Here is a 19,990-nt window from a genome sequence, read left to right as displayed (position 1 = left end):
ATGTGCCCTGAATAGGAATAGAACCAGTGACCTTTCAGTTCACAGGCCTGCACTCAATCCACTGAGCCATGCTAGCCAATGCTTTTTTTTTTTAAAGGCACTTTCTGACATTGGAAGATACTCCAGGATCATTTTGCATGTTCTCTGACTCAACCCTAAAATCAGGCATTTCTCTAAAGAACCCTAGATCCTTGTATAGGAAAATGGTATTTAGAAACCCAGATCTGGGTACTGGGTTGACTCGTTGCTACTAACTACAATACAATATAGTGTTTCTGTACAGTTCAGACAGATGTTTGCAGAGGAAATCTCTGAGCTGAGCAAACGAGCCTGTGGTTAGTGCACTAGCCTCCAGTCTGAGAACCCCATGCCTGCTCCGGTCACTGATCATGAGCAAGTTATCAGTTCACACCTCCCTGCAGCCACCAGTTCCACATGGGTTGGTGGGGAGTGGGGAGGGGGGATGGGAACTGGTTCTTTCCCATGCTTGAGTGTCTAAGGGGACCATGAGAGACATTTTGCCCTTTCAGAGGGGCAGACACAGCTCAGTGAATGAAGCTCAGGCAAAGACTGGGTGAGGTGGCCTCTGTAGGCGGGGGCCCTGGCAGCAGAACCTGCCAGGCAGGTGTGCCGGCCCAGGCATGCATTAGGCGAGTGGGCTGTGGCAGGATTTCAGGGACCAGGGATGCCCTTCTCCTGAGAAGAGAACAGGCTTTGCTGCAGTAAGGGTAAGGTGGGGAGCTGGTGGTTCCCAGGGTCCCTGGTGGGGCCTGAGCTGAGTCTTCTCCTAATGCCTCTGAGAGGATACAGCAGTGACCAATGGTACCGAAGCTAACATTTTTACTGGGCTCTCACTGAATGTCCCAGCTCTGTTCAAATTGTTGCTTTCATCCTCAACAACATCTGTCCCAGTAGGCACTGTTATTATTGCCATTTTACAGATGAGGCCACTGAGGCTCAGAGGGGCATCAGCTCAATTGAGTCTGGCTCCACACTCCCAGCCCTTAACATTTACATGAATGCTGGGCAGATGGACAGACAGGGTTCCTGCCTTCCTGGAGCTGGGGGCCTAGGGCAGAGACATACCATAGGCCAGAAGAATAAATAAACAAGTACTCCAGATAATTTCGGATGGTGCTGGCTGCTGTGAGAGATTGGGGAGGAGGGGAACAGATCAAGGAAGTCCTCTCTGAAGGAGATGACCAGCTGGGAAAGGCTGGAAGAAGGGTGTTCCAGGCAGATGAATTCTCAAGTGCCAAGGTCTTGAAGTATGTGAGGAATAAGGGGGAAGCCAGTGGGACTGGAAGGGAGTAAGGCAGCCAGAGGGAAAGAAGTAAGGAGGAGAGGCTGTGCAGGGCCTTGTGGGCCCTGAGGAGGACTTGGGCTTTGACTCAGAGAGATGTAGGGAGCCATGGTAGAGTATGGAGCGGGAGAGGGGTGTGATCTGAGTTTTAAGTGCTGTGGCTGCAGGATGGACAGCCACAGAGGCGTTCAGGAAGCTTCTGACGTCTGCCCCAGTCTCTGGAGCCTGAGTCCCTAGGGTCCTGGTCTATGGGAAAGAGGTGCCTGGAGGTGGCAGGGGTGGGAGAGGGTGGGCCTGGACCCTGACAGGAAGAGACTCCTTCCCCTGCTTAGGGGGCTACAGGAGGTGAGATTGCCACCTGGGAGGTGCGAAGTAACCACCGTCCCACCCAGGGGTGTGGCTTCCCTTCGCAGAAGAGGGTCATTTACAGAGCACCTGCTGTGTGCCAGGCGTGCTTTTGTCCAGGGGATTCTTCGGGGCACCTTCCAGCAGGCTTGGTCCCCACTGCTGTGGGGTGCACCTGATAGACAAGCATTACCGGGGTCCCCACCCCCACCCCATGGGCTCCACTGGCTGCGCTGCCTGGAGCACAGCTTCGACTGGTCCGAGCAAGCAGGAGCGATTGTCCCCTCGAGGAACAGCTGGGACAAGAGCCAGAGGGGGTCTGCAAGGGGCTACATGAGGGTGCGACCTGGTCTGGGTGTCCCTCTTGGTCCCTCTCCCCGGGGGGCGCCCAAGATCCACCCCATTTCCAGCCTCCATCCCAAGGCCCCTGGGGCGCCCTCACCCTACCCTCAGCCAGCAGAGGCTGCCGTGGCCCAGATGAAGGGCACGGTCCTGGGGAAAGGTGCAACAGCCAGGACAAGCCCCCTTCCGGGCTGTAGCCTTTGGCTGAGGGCGAGGGAGCTGGGCCTGGCCAGGAAGCAACTGGGAACTGGAGGTAGGGGGGTGCAGGGCCAGCTGGGACTGGCCCGCAGGAGGAAGGGAGGCCTGGAAGAGGCGTGGGAAAGTGACACAGACAAGGGCACACACCCCAAAACAGTCAGGGAGAAACAGAGATGGAGACTGGGAAAGCAGCACTGAGAGAGAGCAAATGAAGGAGACATTCATTCATTCATTCATCCACTCAGTCAGAGGGTACTTATTGGGCATTGGCTTTGTCCTGGCAATGCCCAAAGAAATGACAGATGAAAATTCCTGCCACCGTGGAGCTGACAGTTTAGTGGGGACTCAGGTCAGAAACACCATAGATGAGTCAATCCCATCCTCTGGAGTGATAATGGGTAACCAGGGGGGCACAGGATCCAGATCCTCCTTATCTAGGAGGTGGGGCAGAGACTCCCACCAGAATCCTGCCTGCACTTTGCCCTCCCCCTGCTGCCTCAAGCCGGGCGTGGGAGTTGGGATATCAGCACAGGCCAGGGCCTATCCGCTGCAGGGAGAGGACTCAAGCTCCCACTGCTCCCTGCATAAGACCCTTCCTACCCGGTCTTGCTGTGTTCCCTCTGCCCACCCGGCGTCCCTGCGGTTGCAGCCCAGGAGGGTCAGTTGAAGGTAAGCGAGAAGTGGAAGGGGTCAGTGCCCAGAAGCCCAAGAACAGACCGGATCCCTCTGTTGGGGGTTTGGGAGGAGAGGCTCAGGATGTGACCGCCCCCACTAAGAACCCTCCTCCCCCTCCAGTGTCTCCAGATCCTCCTACCGCGATGGAGCATCCCTGAGAGGGGAGCCCAGTTCCGGAGGGGGCAGCTGAGGGCTCCGCGGTGCCAGTCGCCACCGGGTCGTGCTCCGGTGCTGGGGCGGGTGGCACAGGCTGGCAGCACGGCCTGGGTGCCTCAGCCCAAGAGGCGGGGCAATTGCTGGCAACTGCAGGAGCTCAGCTTTGGGGACCCACCCCTACCCCCACCCTCCAAGCCCTGCCTCCCAGCTCCAGTCCAGCCCCTAGAGCCGCATCTGATCTCTGGGCTCCAGGGTGCACCACTACGTGGGGCGCCAGACCAGGGCACAGGGTAAGTGTACAGCACTGGGTTCTTGGGGTGCATGGGGTTCAGTCTGGCTTGGAAAGTTTGCCCTTCCACTATGTGGATCCCCTTGCTTGGGGTTCCCAGGCCTTTTCCAGAGACCTCTAGGGAGGGCAAAGCCAGGGACTCCCCAGCTGGATGCTGGTGCGGGTTGAGGGTGGGGGTGCCTGGAATCCTCAGGCCCTCACCCTATCCGGGCCACTCCACTGCAAGTTTGGCTGAGTACCTCGGGCAGACCAGCCAAGACCAGGCAGGAGGTGCAGAAGCTGTGAGCCTGTCCACAGAGTCCCCATCAGGGCGAGTGCAACCCGTGTCTGCCTTTGTGTATGTGACACCCCTTCCCACAGCATGGCAGACTCCCTGACTCTGTGACTGTATTTGCTCCTGGTTTCCAGTGTGCAACTGAAGCTGCCTGGCATGCATTTGCTCCTGCCAAGCCCAAATAAGTCCCGTTCCCTTTCACAAACCTTCGTTTTCTCATCTCTTAAGTGGGGCCTGTGTGATTGTGCAACTGTTTCTGCATGGCTGTGTTTGTACAGGAACATAAAAACATTTGTACTTGCTTCTCTGCGAGATACTTCTTTTCAGCCTCGGTTTTCTCATCTGTAAATGGGGACTAAAGGAAGAGCTGTCCAGGGGATTAAAGGGTGCAGTCGCAGGGAAGTGTTATTATAATACTTTAATGACATGTGTGTCTCTTTGCAAGAGCCTATCCTTGCGATGTGGATCTTGTCTGTTGCCTTCAGGCTCTGCTTCTGGGAAATGGGCAGATAGGCTCAGCTTTCTCACGGGGTTTTGCAGTGGGTGAAGGGGTCCAAGCAGGAAAAAGCCCCATGTGCAAAAAGACAAGCAGATTGTGAGGCCCGGGCTGGGTGTGGGTGGAGGTTGTGAAATTGTGGTCTTTGCCACTGGGTGTGAGATCCTATCTGCATGTGACTGAATTTGTGTCGCTTTGTCCATGGGTGAATATGTTTTCATGTTTTCCTGATGGGGTCTGCCAATATTTTTGGCCTAGTTTGCGACTGTGCTTACATGTCCTTATGGATGTGTCGTATTTATGTGTCCCTTTCTGCATGCGGCTATATTTGTGTTGCATTCTGTTTGTGGTTGACTGTGTATGCTTCTGAATATCCCAGCTTGTGTGTTAGTCATGAATATCCCTCAGGAACCATGGGACTGTGTTTCCCTGTCCCTATGGCCAGCCCCTTCCCACCCCGAAACCCTCCTGCTCCCCAGTGTAACTGTAGGGTGGAAGAGAGGGGGTTAGGGCCCCTTTCCCAGTGCTGTGGGGTTCGTGCCTGCTTCCGCAGGCCGCGAGGATGGTGTGTGCCCAGCCTGACATTGCATGGACCTTTCCGCACGCAGCCTTGGGGCAGGTGGCCCATGGAGACGGGACTGCTGCGGCCTGCGTCAGTGAGCGAGGTCATCGTCTTGCACTACAACTATACCGGCAAGCTCCGCGGTGCTCGCTACCAGCCCGGCGCTGGGCTGCGTGCGGACGCCGTCGTGTGCCTGGCCGTGTGCGCGCTCATCGTGCTGGAGAACTTGGCCGTGCTGTTCGTGCTCGGACGCCACCCGCGCTTCCATGCGCCCATGTTCCTGCTCCTGGGCAGCCTCACATTGTCGGACCTACTGGCTGGCGCTGCTTACGCCGCCAACATCTTGCTGTCAGGGCCGCTGACACTGCACCTGTCGCCCACGCTCTGGTTCGTGCGAGAAGGTGGTGTCTTTGTGGCGCTAGCCGCGTCCGTGCTGAGTCTCCTGGCCATCGCGCTGGAGCGCAGCCTCACCATGGCGCGCCGAGGACCCGCCCCCGCCTCACATCGGGGGCGCACGTTGGCACTGGCGGCCACCGCCTGGAGCGTGTCCCTGCTCCTCGGACTACTGCCCGCGTTGGGCTGGAATTGCCTGGGCCACCTGGACTCCTGCTCCACTCTCCTACCCCTCTACGCCAAGGCCTACGTGCTCTTCTGCGTGCTAGCTTTCCTCAGCATTCTGGCTGCCATCTGTGCGCTCTATGTGCACATCTACTGCCAGGTGCGTGCCAACGCGCGGCGCCTGCAGGCGCGCCCAGGAGCTGTTGGGGGCCCCTCGAGGCGGGCGCCCCGTACGCCGCGCTCGCTGGCTCTGTTGCGCACTGTTAGCATAGTGCTCCTGGCCTTTGTGGTGTGTTGGGGCCCCCTTTTCCTGCTGCTCTTGCTGGACGTGGCTTGCCCGGCGCGCGCCTGCCCGGTGCTCCTGCAGGCCGACCCCTTCTTGGGCCTGGCCATGGCCAACTCTCTTCTGAATCCCATCATATACACGCTCACCAACCATGACCTGCGTCACGCGCTCCTGTGCCTTGTCTGCTGCGGCAGCCGCCCCTGTGGCCGGGGTGCGGGAACCTCAGGGCAATCCGGGAGCGCCGCTGGGGCTTCGGAGGGCCTGCACCGTTGGCTGCCCCCTGGCCTGGATGGCAGCTCTAGTCCCTCTGAGCGTTCATCGCCCCAGCGGGACGGGCTGGACATCAGCGGCTCTACCGGCGCACCTACCGCCGCTGGGACTCTGGTACCGGCACCAGCCACAGACTGAGGCTCTCTTTCCTGTCATTTCTTTCCTTAAGAGCTGTCTTTGCAGACTTTTTCTTTTTAAGTGGTGGAATTTATAGGAAAACCTGCCAAAGATGGTGTAGACGGAGGAAATGCAGGGGATGTACTTTACTGGCGCTAAACCCAACCACAGTGAACACAGACAAGAAACGCTGCCCTTGTGGAACTGATGGTCTGGTGGGTACACAGGAGATAACTGAGTGAAGAATAATGCAGACTGTTCCGGTGACAACGCAGTGATGCGATGGTGGTCAGAGGAGGCCTCTCTGCAGAGGTGTGACATGTGATATGAACTGAGACATTACTGTCCTGGGAACACCTGGAGCAAGAGCATGTCCTATGATGAAACAGCAGGTGCAAAGGCCCTTGGGCTGAAATGAGCCTGTTGCATGAAAAGCAAGGATCCAGTGTGACGGGAGCAGTGGTGGAGGCAAGTGTGGAAGGAAATGAAGGCAGGGAGATGACTGGGCAGATCACTTAGAGCCTCGTAAGCTCCGGAGAGCATTCATTTTTGCTCTAAGTGAGGTGGCAGCCATGGAGGGTTCCAGATAAAGAAAGAAGTTGACTTGGTTCAGTTGTTCACAGTTCTCTGAGGTAAATGTGGTAGCTAGAACAAGGTGAAGGTGACTGTACTGGCCTACGGGAACAATGATGGTGACTCAGACCATGTGGATTCTGGGTAAGTTTTGGAAACAGCAGGAATACTGAGGAATTGAGTGTGCGAGTGAGAAAGGAGTCAAGGACAGCTCTCCAGATTAGAGAAGAGGACACCAAAGACAGGGCACCCTACAATTTGACTTTGGGAGACCCAGTCAATTCTTAGCTGAAACAAGATTTCTTTGAATGTGGTGTCAGACCCTTCATAAAAAAAATAAAAATATAATAAGAACAATTGCAGCTTATTGTGCCTGGCTAGTTGTCTCACAGTGGTAGGCCCAAGACACACCTTATACTTTCACTGCAACCTTGTATGGTAGGCTTCCTCACCCGCATTCTACAGGTGAGGGAACTCCAAGCAACCAGTACCTTCTCCCAGTGCCTGAGCCAGATTCACTTGCCCAGGCTGTTGCCTGCAGAGGCGCAGGCCTGGTGTCTGGCTCCTCTGGAGGGGTCTGCATTCTTGGTTGGGGGCGATTCCAGGGCCTCGTTTGTGCCCATAAAAGGCTACAGACGTGCTGGCCACGGTCCATGTCTGTCCCCAGGCGCATTCCTGACCCCTGTGAGGTGGTGCCGGCTCAAGGGACTTCGAGTTCAGACCACGACTCGCCCCCTGGCGGCAGACATTGGAACCGCAGACAGCCTCAAGGAGCAGTGTGTTTTGGGAGTGCTGACCCAGCCTGGGAGCCTCAGGCCGTCCCCAAAGGCCACACGCACGGGAAACCAACCTAATTCTTGGAACACAAATACACTGAAGCCTGGGGTCACGGCCCCAGGACACTCCCAGGACTGGACCCAATTTCCCACCCGTTTTGGTGCCCCCGACCCCAGGCTCCTTTAATCTTCCAGGGGATCCTGAACCTCACCCCATTATTCGTTTGGTTAATGACATGTGATGGTAGATTTATTAACTTATTCACATTACACAAAATTAAAAAAGCACTAGTTACCCTTTTTGGATTTGATCACTGTGGGGATTCCTGGGAAACTTCCAGAGCTATTCTGTGAATAAATGAGCCAAAATGTAAATATATCTTATCTCTTTTTACACAGTTTTAGCACTGCTCTGCTCTGCACTTTGCTTTGTTCACTTAATAGTATATCTTGGAAACTGTTGCCCTTCAGATTTTGTATTGTCTGGCTGCTGAAGTCTGCTCAGGTTGACATAGCTTGGGTGGCTGAGACAATAGAAATTTATTTCTCACAGGTGGAGGCTGAAAACCCAGGATGAGGGTGCCAGCATGGCTGGGTGCTGGTGAGGACTCTCTTCCTAGCCAGCAGATAGTCACCTTCTGGCTGTGTGCTCTTATGTTGTACAGAATTTGAGAAGCTCCCTGGTGTCTCTTCTTTTTTTAAATACTCACTAGGAGATGCATTACTTAATTTTAGAGAGGAAGGGGGAGAGAGAAAGAGAAATATCTATAGGCTGCCTCCCATATATGTCCCAACCAGGGCTGGAACCCAACAACCCAAGTATGTGCCCTGACCCACTGGTGCACGGGGACAATACTCCAACCAACAGACCCACCTGGCCAGGCCTCTGGTGTCTCTTCTTATAAGGGCATTAACCCCCTTATGAGATCCCCACCCTCATGACCATATAAACGTAATCAATTCAGTCTATAGCACTTGTTCTTTCTTTTTAAAAAATAACATTTTAAAACACTGAGGTAAATTTCCATACAACAAATGTCTTGTTCCTTTTCACTGACTGAGTAGTATTTTCCAGTATGGATGTGCACCACTTACTACAACAGGGCCCTATGGAGGGATATATGAATTGAGTCCAATTCTTTGCCTTTAGGCACAACACTGCAGCACACGTCTCATATACATACACACTCCTAGGAAGTGTGTGTGTGTCCCTTGGTTAAATCTCTACAGGTAGCACTGCTGGGCCACAGGGCTGGTAGGTCTGGTTCTGATGAATTAGAGGTTACTTAGAGGAGGGTAAGAGTTTCCCCTACAGCCTTAGCCACTCCTTGTATTCAAAGACTGTGCTGTATCGCCCTTTTCTGGAGTGGCCCAGAACGGTTAACTAACACAACTGAAAAGGTGGTGAAAGGCGGGATGGGGGACCTAATCCTATCCTCCAAGTGGTTTTTTTTTTAAGATTTTATTTATTTATTTTTAGAGAAATGGGAATGGAGGGGAAAAAGACAGGGAGAGAAACTTTGATGTGTGAGAGAAACATCAACTGGCTGCCTCTCACATGCTCCCAACCAGGGACCTGGCCCACAACCCAGGCATGTGCCCTGACTGGGAATCCAAGTCACAGTCCTTTGGTTCATAGGTGGGCGTTCAATCCACCGAGCCACACCAGACAGGGCATATGCGGATTTAATCCCAGACCCTGGGCAAGGGCTTTGAATCCTCCAAATTCACTCTGGAGGCTGGCAGGATCTTTTCTTAGACCATCTGTTCAGCCTAGGGTTCCCATTATTCACTCAGTATTTTATATATAGATATAAACCCCCCTTAAATCTATTTTTTAAAAAGTTAACTTTATATCATAAACAGCATAAATGGCCAATCGGCATCCCTTGCCGTAAAAACTAGGAATTGTTAACATCTGCTGGGCATTCACATTTAGCGCTCCCAGCAGGTAGGTGCTAGCACTATCATTTCATTCAGTGCGAGGAAACGAAAGCATAGAGAGGTTAAGTTACAGGCCCACCCGCACACAGCTAGAGAGTGGCAGAGCCAGGGTTTGAACCCCCACAGAGGAGTTCCACGAGCCTCTAGATTGGAGGTAACTCAAATTAAAAACAAGGTAACCCCAGCTAAATAGATACTTCTGGCAGGATCCTGCCGCCACTGAACGGTGAGGCCTGCGTGAAAGGACGAAGAGCAGGTGGTGGAAAGCAGCCCCGCTCTAAGAAGACGAAATAAGGCGGATGGAAGGGACCGTGGGAAGGGGTAACGGGGCCGGGCCCTCCTGGCTGGGCGCCTCGCCCGACGCCCAGCTCCTCGCCCAAGGGCGGGGAATCTCAGCTCCTTCCCCGCCGCGCCCTCTTCCCTCCTCCTTCCCAGGCGTCCCCAGACCGCCCCCCCCGACCCCGACAGCCGCGACCCCGCAGGCCCTGAGGACCCGGAGCAGAGCTCTCCGGACCGCGGAGGCGCCTGCGGTCGCGGACAACGAAGTTAGGCGGGAGCAGACCGCCGCCCGGCCGCAGCCCCTCGGCGGGCGGGTGTCGCCACGGTGCCCGGAGCCGCTGCCTAGTCCCGGGCATCTCTGCCCCGCAGCGAAAGCCAGCTAGGGAACACCGGGGCCGAGGTGAGCGCGCGACACGGAGGGGTGTCCATCCAAGCCAGTTGCTGGCAGGGGTGCGCCGGGCCTCGAACCAGAGGCTCTAATGCCCACGGCGCTGACCACGCGACTTGGTGTGCTAAGGGCTGCTGTCCCTGACCCTGCCGGGCTGTGAAGACAGACGCTTTGATTGCCGCGCGGGGTAGTGCAGCTTGGCGACCGCGGCGGGGCGGGGGAGCGGGAAACGGCCCTACTGCCAACACGGCCGGAGGAGGCCCGCGTCCGCGGGGACTTTTATTCTGACACAGCCGACGCCAGGCTCTGCTTAGTCATGGTGACCGCGCGCACTCCGTGCCTCCCCCCGCGCGCAGCGATGGAGGAGCCCGGGCCTGGGCGACGGAGGCGGAGCCCGAGCGCTGCCATGGCGGGGTGAGTGAGCGGCCTGCGCCCGGGCTGCGGGCACGGCGGGCCGGGAGCGCTCCTGCGGCCGTGCCGTGGGATCGACGGACACGGCCCGGCCAACTCGGTCGCCTGTGGGTCCCCGTGACCCTGCGGAGGGCCAGGAGTGGGCGGCTCAAGTACTATCCTTTTGTTGGACGGCGCGACTCGCGGGGTGGCCCAAGTCGGGAGCGACGCAAGTCGGACGAGAGGCCCAAGGAGCGCTGCTCAGACAGAGGCCCGGGGACCCTGGGGCGTTGGGGGGCTTGAATCTGCGTCCTGGGGTTGGCAGTCGAGAGGCCGCGGTGGGGTCACTTCCTCCCTTCTTCAGGCCTTGGTGGAGGCTCAGACGGGGCATGCGCAGTCCCCCACCTAGTGCTTTGTGAGTGCCCAGAACCCAGGGGGCACCGTTGACTGGCCAAAGTCCAAGAGGCAGGCCCAGGCCTTGGCCGGGCGGAGGTGGCCAAGCGGTGCTCTGGGCCGGGTGGAGGAGAGTGCTGTGGTAGGCACAGTGGAGCGGGCAGTTAGCCAGCCACAGCTTACTGACCCCTGTGCAGGTCCCAGACAGGACGTGGGGGAGGCACGTGAGAGGGGGGAATACAACCCTGACCTACACAGGGCTCACGCCTTCTGAAGTGCGGGCACCAAGGGTTAGAGGGACAGGTCATCCCTCAACAAGCAAACAAAGAAGCTCCTTTTGGCTCCTGACAAGTGCGGTGATGGAAATAAAATCGGGCGGTGACTCTGAGCTGAGCCCCAGAAAGATAAGATGGAGAACCTGGGAACCCTCTTACAGGTTCCCCATTTTTTTCCTGCAGCACCTTTCGAAACAGAACTCATGCCTCAACTTTCCAGACTCCACAGGTTTCACGGAAAACCCTTCTGTCTGTAATCATTCTCATAACACTCCTCCCTGATTCTCCAGATTGTCTCTCGTTTTGCCTTTGAGCCTTCTAACTTTCTGTTCCCTTTGCCTGGAAAATGAACTCCCACCCCCAACCCTTTTGTATGTTCATCCTTCTTGTCTCAGTTCCAGCTGAGGCTGGGAATATTGGTTTTAAAGTAACTGCTCCCAAGTCACTCTGTCACAATACTGTTGTCATTTTCTTTGTGACTCCAATTTCTTATTTATTTTATTTTAGGCTATCCCCTCCCCAGCTGTCAATTCCAGCACAATTCATGTCTGTCTTGGTTGCTGCTGTGGCCCTGATGTCTAGAACAGTGCCTGGCACACAGCAGCTGCTCAGTACATGTTGGTGAGGTGAATGAGTGAGCTGGACATGCTGTAGGAAGAGAAGGGCCGCAAACTGCCCGAACAGAGAGCAAGCAAAGGGAAGAGGTGGACAGAGGCTGACTGTGAAGGGCTTTGCAGGTCACTGATGAGTTCAGTTTTACTCTTTGTGCTCAATGGAGTTCTGGGGGGATCCTGAGCAGGGGAGGGACATCATCTGACATGTTTTAAGGTGGGTCCTTGGGTTAGTGAGGCTATGGGACATTTAGCAAGCACAATAGACAGTGCTTTTCCTGGGCTTGGCAAAGAAAATTGGTCTAGGAGTCACTTTATGTTTAAAAAGGAGGCCTGGACCCAGGCCCTGCCCCCAGCCCTGTGCTCTCCCTCCTCCAGGCCTCTGAGTGTCAGTGGTGGTGTTGTCCCTTGTCACCTGGAACCCCATGCAGCCGGAACCCAGGCCTAGCGGGGCTGGGGCCCGCACCCGATTCCTGCCCCTGAGGTCACAGCGCCCTGAGGGTGCAGGGGACACAGTGATGTACGCCTCCACCGAGTGCAAGGCAGAGGTGACCCCCTCCCAGCATGGCAACCGCACCTTCAGCTACACGCTGGAGGACCACACCAAGCAGGCCTTCGGAATCATGAATGAGCTGCGGCTCAGCCAGCAGCTGTGCGATGTTACACTGCAGGTCAAGTACCAGGACGCACCAGCTGCACAGTTCATGGCCCACAAGGTGGTTCTGGCCTCATCCAGCCCTGTCTTCAAGGCCATGTTCACCAATGGGCTACGGGAACAGGGCATGGAGGTGGTGTCCATTGAGGGTATCCACCCCAAGGTCATGGAGCGTCTCATTGAGTTCGCCTACACAGCCTCTATCTCCATGGGCGAGAAGTGCGTGCTCCATGTGATGAATGGTGCTGTCATGTACCAGATTGACAGCGTCGTCCGTGCCTGCAGCGACTTCCTGGTGCAGCAGCTGGACCCCAGCAACGCCATTGGCATTGCCAACTTCGCTGAGCAGATTGGCTGTGCTGAGTTGCACCAGCGCGCCCGCGAGTACATCTACATGCACTTTGGGGAGGTGAGTTGGGGGAAGGGACATGAGGGCAGTATCTAAGGACCAAGGACCATGGGTAGTCAGCACCGTCTCTGTTGAGATATGAAGGGTGAAGGCAAGGAATTGGAGAAAAGTGGAGCTCTGAGCTTCTAGTCTACACATCCAGGGTGACTGACTAGGAAGCCAGCTGAGGCAAGTGAGACCTTCACAGGTATCTGGGCTACCCAGTCTCCCTGGGGTCCAGGCTGGGGACGGTGCAGCAAACATGACAGCAGCTCAACCCTGGGTGTGCAGAGCAGGGCCCAACATCTCAGGCAGTCAGCAAATATTCACTGAGCACCCATGACATGCTGCCAACTGCAGATGCGACCCTCACATGTGTTTTCTTCGATCTGTGTAGCATCATCCTATGTTCTTGGTTTCATTTTTGTTTTTAGGTGGAGGAAGTTTTCAATAGAAGAAATAATGAGTGCTTGTTGAGCCTTTGCTGTGGGGCAGCCTCTGTTCTAAGTGATTTCCATCTTTAAATCAATGAACCTTCCTAATTCAGGGGGAACTATGCTTTCGAAAGCCTTCCAGGAAGTATTTAAAAATCCTCCTTCAGTGGCTGGTCACCATTTCTCTTCTTCTCTCTCTACCACATGTGGGATTGACCAGTTGTCCCAAGGAACTCTGGCATTAGAACCATTGGCTTCCAGAAAGGTGGTCTGCAAGCAGGGATCTTCCACGGGCCTGCTCAGTATTTGTTTGAAGGGATTGCATGGGCTAGGGGCATCAGAACAATGATGACCTGCTGATGTGGGGTCTATTTATATAAGCCAGTGCCTGACAGGAAAGATTTGCCCAGGGCCCTTTGTGCCCTCAGAGTAGCTAGATTGAGCTACTAATGTAATCCCCTTTAGAGAGGAGGAAAATGAAGCCACGGAACATTTCAGATATTTGCCCACAGTCATCCAGTTAGAAAGTAGTGAGCCAAAATTACAACTCAGGCTGCTTTCTTCAGAGCTTGCACCTTTTAAAAAAAGATTTTATTTTTAGACAGAGGGAAAGGGAGAGAGATAGAAAGGGAGAGAAACATTAATGTGAGAGAGAAACATCCATCTGTTACCTATCACACACCCCCCAATGGTGACCTGTCCTGAAACTCAGGCATGTGTCTTGACCAGGAATGGAACTGGCAACCTTTCAGTTTGCAAGATGACACCCAACCCACTGAACCACAGCAGTCAGGGGCAGAGCCTGCACTTTTTCCTTCTAGACTTTCTTTTTTTAAAAAATATTTATTTATTTATTTTTAGTCAGAGGGGAAGGGAGGGAGAAAGAGAGGAAGAGAAACATCAGTGTGTGGTTTCCTCTCACGCGTCCCTCACTGGGGACCTGGCCCACAACCCAGGTATGTGCCTTGACTGGGAATTGAACCGGTGACCGTTTGTTTCACTGTCCAGTGCTCGATCCACTGAGCTACACCAGCCAGGGCTCTTTCTAGACTATTGCTATTCTTTTTTAGTCATTCTGCCCTTTTGAAAAATTAATATCATTTTAAAAAAGGTAATGTTCTTTTTTTAAAAAAATATTTCATTTACATTTTTAGAGAGAGGGGAAGGGATAGAGAAATAGAGGGAGAGAAACATTGATATGTGAGAGAACAATCAGTTGGTTGCCTCTCGCACTTCCCCAACTGGGGACCTGGCCTGCAACCCAGGCATATGCCCTGACAGGAAATTGAACTGGTAACCTTTTGGTTCACAGGTTGGCACTCAATCCACTGAGTCACACCCACCAGGGCATAAAAGGTAACGTTCTTACAAAAAATTATACAAAAAGGCACTGGTATATTGTGTTTGCCCATTTACCTGAGTACTTATGTACTCCATGCCTGACACATAGTATTAACTCATTTAATCCTCACAACCAATGAGGTTCATACCATTCAAATTCGCATTTTACAGATAAGGAAACTGAGATTGTCACAGGCACATTTTGTGACTTGTCCAAGGTCATACTGCCAATTGAGACACTGGGGGGGAGACCCGGAAGTCAGCCTGTCACACTAACACCCTCTGCAGGTGGCCAAGCAAGAAGAGTTCTTCAACCTGTCCCACTGCCAGCTGGTGACCCTCATCAGCCGGGATGATCTGAATGTGCGCTGCGAGTCTGAAGTCTTCCATGCTTGTATCAACTGGGTCAAATACGACTGTGAACAGCGACGCTTCTACATTCAGGCGCTGCTGCGGGCTGTGCGCTGCCACTCACTCACACCCCACTTCCTGCAGATGCAACTGCAGAAGTGTGAGATCTTGCAGTCAGACTCCCGCTGCAAGGACTACCTGGTCAAGATCTTCCAGGAGCTCACCCTGCATAAGCCCACACAGGTGATGCCCTGCCGGGCACCCAAGGTGGGCCGGCTCATCTACACTGCTGGTGGCTATTTCCGCCAGTCACTGAGCTACCTGGAGGCCTACAACCCCAGTGATGGCACATGGCTCCGGTTGGCAGACCTGCAGGTGCCTCGCAGTGGCCTGGCAGGCTGCGTGGTGGGCGGGCTGCTGTATGCTGTGGGCGGCCGAAACAACTCACCCGACGGCAACACCGACTCTAATGCTCTGGACTGCTACAACCCCATGACCAACCAGTGGTCGCCCTGTGCTCCCATGAGCGTGCCTCGCAACCGAATCGGGGTTGGGGTCATCGATGGGCACATCTATGCTGTTGGTGGCTCCCATGGCTGTATCCACCACAACAGTGTGGAGAGGTGAGTAGCAGGGCCAGAAGGGGTGGGCTCAGAGGGTCCCACAGCTAACAGGTCCTGAGCCATTGGTATTTGGGGATTTCCCCCTATTGTTGAGTGCCTATCTCTGCTACCGGCTTTTAGGGAGTAGAAGCCTCAAGTTAAAGCTAAACTCTTGGGCTGTTTATGGTGGTGGCCTTGGATGATGTGTCTGAGCCTGGAAACTGCTTACAGAGCCATCATAAAACCATACTACTCCATTGTGCAGACTTGGAAAAAGTTCCATCAGTTTGAAATTGGTGTAACGTGCTACTTTCATTCAAACAGATGTATGGGGCCTGGTATGTGGAAAGGGCCCCCCTGGATGTGGTGCCCTGGTGCAGTGCGCAGTCTGCACAGCTGTGTGTAGGGACTCTATGATTAGAGGCCAAGCATTTTGGGCTTTTGACTTTGGCATAGCTTACTGCTCTGCTTTCTCTTCTTCCAGAAGTGTGATCCAGGATATAGTTCTCGCCTGGAGAACTCGCTGAAACAAGCTCCCCAGGCCACTGCTGGAGGTGCAGAGATGGCACTGGTGGGTGGGTTTAGAGCAAGGATGGGAAATGGGAATTTTAAACAAATACCCCAGAGGTTTCTAATGCATGTGGTCTGTGAATAGGGCAATGGGATGATGCATCACCCTTAACAGACCACTTTTGAGAAAGAAAGGGACACTGTTAGTTACTCCAGGAGCACAGGCATGAACTGGAATTGCCCAGACCCAGCTCTGAGATCACATTCTGAGAAAAACCATCCTGGGAGGTAGCCTCATTGTTAGAATTGGGGTTCTGGTGTCTGAGAGAGCTGGGTCTGACCCCAGCTGCACTGCTTCTTTGGTGTCCCTGACTTCACCCCACTGTGCCTACATCTTACTATTTTTTTAAAAGATTTTATTTATTTCTTTTCAGAGAAAGGGATGGAGAAAGAGAGGGAGGGAGACATCAGTGTGTGGTTGCCTCTTGAGTACCCTCAGCTGGGGGCCTGACTTGCAATCCAGGCATGTGCCCTGACTGGGAATCGAACTGGCATCCCTATGATTCACAAGCTGGCACTCAACTCACTGAGCCCCACCAGCCAGGGCTCATCTTACTATTTTTGAATAGGGGTGGACAATAATGAGGACCCCGTTGCCCCACCAGGCTGGGGCATTGGTGAGGTAACACACATAAGGCTCAGCCCAGGGCCTGGCAGTGGTATGCTGAAGCCATCAGGGTCCAACAGATGTGCATGTGTGACCTTGAGCACATGACTGCTGTGAACCTCAGTTTCCTTATCTGAAAATGGAACTACTGATGACTTGTGCCTTGGAGAACAATTGTGAGGATTAAAGAGCTAGTACACAAAGAGCTAGCAGAATAGTGAGCCTTATAAAGTGTTCCTTGAGGGTCAGCTGTGATTGCTGTTGTCATCGTTATTATGCCCTTGCAGGTATGAGCCAGAGCGGGATGAATGGCACTTGGTGGCCCCAATGCTGACCCGAAGGATTGGGGTGGGAGTGGCTGTTCTCAACCGGCTGCTCTATGCCGTTGGGGGCTTTGACGGGACGAACCGCCTCAATTCAGCCGAGTGTTACTACCCAGAGAGAGATGAGTGGCGAATGATCACCCCCATGAACACCATCCGAAGTGGGGCAGGTGAGTGGGGGCCGAGGGCAGGGGACTATGGAGGAGGAGCCTCACAGCCCTGACAGTGAAACTTGGCAGGGCCTGGGTGAGGCCTCTTGTTCCCACCTTGAATAACCCTGTGGCACACACAGGAGAGCTAGATTCTGACAGAATTCAAGCTCCTCTTGCCTGGCTTTGTTTCTGAAAGGTCCTTTGGGAGAGAGAGGAGGGGAGGATCCCCCAAGAAGGTGGTGGCTGGGCCCCCCCAGGCTGGGTCCTGGAGTCATCCTCTCTGTGGTGTGGTTTAGGAGTCTGTGTCCTGCACAACTGTATCTACGCTGCGGGGGGCTACGATGGTCAGGACCAGCTGAACAGTGTGGAGCGCTACAACGTGGAGACAGAGACCTGGACTTTCGTGGCTCCCATGAAGCATCGGCGAAGTGCCCTGGGGATTACTGTGCACCAGGGGAGAATCTACGTTCTCGGTGAGGCCCTGGGGGTAGGGCCCTGGGTGGAGAAGACTAATTAGCCTCATCTTTGGGAGGCAGGCTTAAATCACTATAGGAGGGTTTTTTTGTGGTTTCTTCCTCCTCTTTCTTTCTCCTGCCCTTGGAGGCCTTGACTCTCCCCTCTGCTCTCCCTGCAGGAGGCTACGATGGTCACACATTCCTGGACAGCGTGGAGTGTTATGACCCTGACACTGACACCTGGAGCGAGGTGACCCACATGACATCTGGCCGAAGTGGGGTGGGTGTTGCTGTTACCATGGAGCCCTGCCGGAAGCAGATTGACCAGCAGAACTGTACCTGTTGAACCATTTTGGTTTTCTTGAGCAAAAAATGGTCCCATCAAGAGTATTGTCGTTTTTGTACAAAAACGGGGACAAAAGAAAAGCGACAGAGCAAATGCTTGTTCTTGAGGATGTGAGGCTGGAATGTCTCAGTGTTAAAATGACTGCTTGAAAGAAAAGAAGACCAGAGTGGGAACCCACGATCCCGTCAGAATAGTCCCAGGAATGTCCGAGAGAGTGCCTGGAAGGGGTTGCCAGAAGGGTGGGCTCCTACAAGAGAACACCCCACACCCACTGCCCCAGGACTAGGCCTGGCTTCCACAGCAGCAGCTGCCACCTCCCTTTGGAGTGAAAGCAGGTATTGAGGTCAGGCTGGGTTTTGTTCCCTGTGGCCTTGTGATTGATTCCTAGGGGCCTGGGAAGGAGCCAATTGAGACCTCGGGGGTGAGACCCTTCAAGAGGTGTGGACCCCGGGATGGGCCTGTAAATAGACCACTGGATATCTTTGTCCTGGACAGTCATTTTGTTAAATAACCCTGTAACTTTCCAATGAAAATAAAGAACAAACTAACCAGTGTCTTCTACCTGGACTCTCAGCTTGAGATCTCAAACCCAGGGACAGAAAAGACTCTTCTCCTGAAATGCACTCAAGTCTTTGATGTGAAACCAGCTATCACTGCTCATCGCCTCTCATCTATCTGTAGGGCATCTTTCTCCCCATAGGCAAGACATACAGGGCTCACTTTGTCCCTTTAGGCTGCCTTGCAGATAGTGACCTAACTCCTGACACAATCTCCCAGACCTCCAAGAGATTAATTTCATATGTGTGCACAGTTTATATTTTAAGGCAAACCATCCCCAACATGCTTTCCAAATTTGGTGAAAATTTATATGCTCATTTTACTGCACTTCAGTAACAGATAGCCCTTTCTCTTATTGAAGTGCCTGGTAATTAAAAAGGACAAAGAGGGTTTTGGGAATTTTCTTAGACAAAGGGCTCTGAGCTAGGAAGCAAAGGGCTCAATGGCCTGGTCTCTTCTGAACAACATGTGTGAAGGCAGTATGTGGGGTGGAGAAAGGAAAAATGAAAGATGGTCTTGACTACAAGTACACCTCAGAGATGTGGGTTTGGTTCCAGACCACCAGAATAAAGTGAGTCACAACCATTTGCTGGTGGAGGATCTGGCCTTCAATTTGTAAAAAGTTAAACACCAGTCCTGGCCAGAGTGACTCAGTTGGAGCATTGTCCCGTTACCAAAAGGCTGCAGGTTCCATCCCCAGTTCAGGCATATATGGGAGGCAACTGATGGATGTTTCTCTCTTGCATCCATGTTTCTCTCTTCCCCTTTCTCCCTCCCTCTCTCTCTAAAAGCAATCAGTCAATACATTTAAAAAAATGCAATACCAGCAAAAAAAGGGAAGCAGAATAAAATGAGGTATGCCTGTATTGAGGAATTCACAGGTTGTTCTAAGCAGCTTAGAGAAGAAACATTGACTCCTTCCCTTCCAAGGAAAACCTGGTACCGCCCATCTCTGCAGCTTCACTCACTCAGTTCCCCCGAAGGCTACCTTAGTTGTGCCCAGTTCTCTGGTTCTGGTCCAGGGTCTTTATGAAACAAGGAAATAAATCTACGTTGGCTGCATTGAATGGATGGGGAGGACTAGGAATTGTAAACTTGATACCTGGGTAAGCTTTTAGCATTTATAAAGTGTTCATTATTATTGAACATTATTATATCAACTCATTTAGTCCTCAATAGTGCTCTCAGCTAGGAAGCATAAGCCTGACTTCTTTATAGGTGAGAAATGGTGGTTCACAGAAAAGACTTGCCCAAGGTCACATGCACTAAGTGGTGGAGTTCAGATTCAGCCTGCAGGGTACACCAAAGCAGCCATTCTCAGTCACAACAGGCTGTGCCACTGTGTGAGAATGGATATGAAAGAGGTCCCATGTGGTCAACATGTATAGCAGTGAAGGTTCTGGAAATAGTGATCTAATCTAGAGACAGGGGATTTACATGTAATGCAGTTTCTAAAGCTACACCACCTACCCCAGATTTGAATTTCCTTTCAGAGAGGTTAGATCCCGGGTCTTGAGACCAGATTTAGCTGATTTAGTAAAGCTTTTTAGGTATTAGCAGTCAAGTGAAGTTTCTTATCTGCAAAACTTGTACTTGGACACATCCTGGGCAAATAGATGGAGCAAGTCCCCTGCCCACTCCACTTTTTCTTCTTTAAAAAGAAAGAGTGTGGGCTATTATTGCATATTTATTCCTCCCTATGAAAAAT

General features: G+C 53.3%; 2 protein-coding genes across 7 annotated transcripts; both read left to right on the top strand.

Moving 5' to 3' along the window:
* The first annotated feature begins 3,203 nt into the window (after window positions 1–3,203).
* Window positions 3,204–6,803, top strand: S1PR5 (sphingosine-1-phosphate receptor 5). Its single transcript, XM_028521686.2, has 2 exons — window positions 3,204–3,309; window positions 4,687–6,803. The coding sequence occupies exon 2, from the start codon at window positions 4,705–4,707 to the stop codon at window positions 5,890–5,892; it is 1,188 nt and encodes a 395-aa protein (XP_028377487.1). The 5' UTR covers window positions 3,204–3,309; window positions 4,687–4,704; the 3' UTR covers window positions 5,893–6,803.
* A 2,490-nt stretch (window positions 6,804–9,293) lies between these two features.
* KEAP1 (kelch like ECH associated protein 1) lies at window positions 9,294–18,285 on the top strand. 6 transcript variants are annotated; one of them, XM_036032329.1, is made up of 6 exons: window positions 9,294–9,826; window positions 11,879–12,564; window positions 14,607–15,292; window positions 16,736–16,941; window positions 17,220–17,396; window positions 17,558–18,285. In XM_036032329.1, exons 2-6 carry the CDS (start codon window positions 11,926–11,928, stop codon window positions 17,722–17,724), a joined length of 1,875 nt encoding a protein of 624 aa, XP_035888222.1. In that variant the 5' UTR covers window positions 9,294–9,826; window positions 11,879–11,925; the 3' UTR covers window positions 17,725–18,285. The 6 variants fall into 6 exon arrangements, with proteins under 6 accessions (XP_035888222.1, XP_028375141.1, XP_035888219.1 ...); XM_028519340.2 differs by having other exon boundaries at window positions 9,294–10,245; XM_036032326.1 differs by lacking the exon at window positions 9,294–9,826 and adding an exon at window positions 9,874–10,245 and having other exon boundaries at window positions 11,397–12,564.
* The last annotated feature ends 1,705 nt before the right edge of the window (window positions 18,286–19,990 follow it).

Source organism: Phyllostomus discolor, chromosome 8, assembly GCF_004126475.2.
Source record: "Phyllostomus discolor isolate MPI-MPIP mPhyDis1 chromosome 8, mPhyDis1.pri.v3, whole genome shotgun sequence".
NCBI lineage: Eukaryota > Metazoa > Chordata > Mammalia > Chiroptera > Phyllostomidae > Phyllostomus > Phyllostomus discolor.
The sequence above is the reverse complement of the archived record's forward strand: the minus strand, read 5'-3'. Positions and strand labels throughout refer to the sequence as shown.

What these genes read in the sequence shown, in the direction of transcription:
- S1PR5 (XM_028521686.2), top strand. Translation starts at nt 4,705, where the DNA reads ATGGAGACGGGACTGCTGCGGCCTGCGTCAGTGAGCGAGGTCATCGTC.
- KEAP1 (XM_036032329.1), top strand. Translation starts at nt 11,926, where the DNA reads ATGCAGCCGGAACCCAGGCCTAGCGGGGCTGGGGCCCGCACCCGATTC. An exon ending in TCTACATGCACTTTGGGGAG is followed by an intron (nt 12,565 to 14,606) that starts GTGAGTTGGGGG and finishes CACCCTCTGCAG; the next exon opens with GTGGCCAAGCAAGAAGAGTT. An exon ending in GGGGAGAATCTACGTTCTCG is followed by an intron (nt 17,397 to 17,557) that starts GTGAGGCCCTGG and finishes CTCTCCCTGCAG; the next exon opens with GAGGCTACGATGGTCACACA.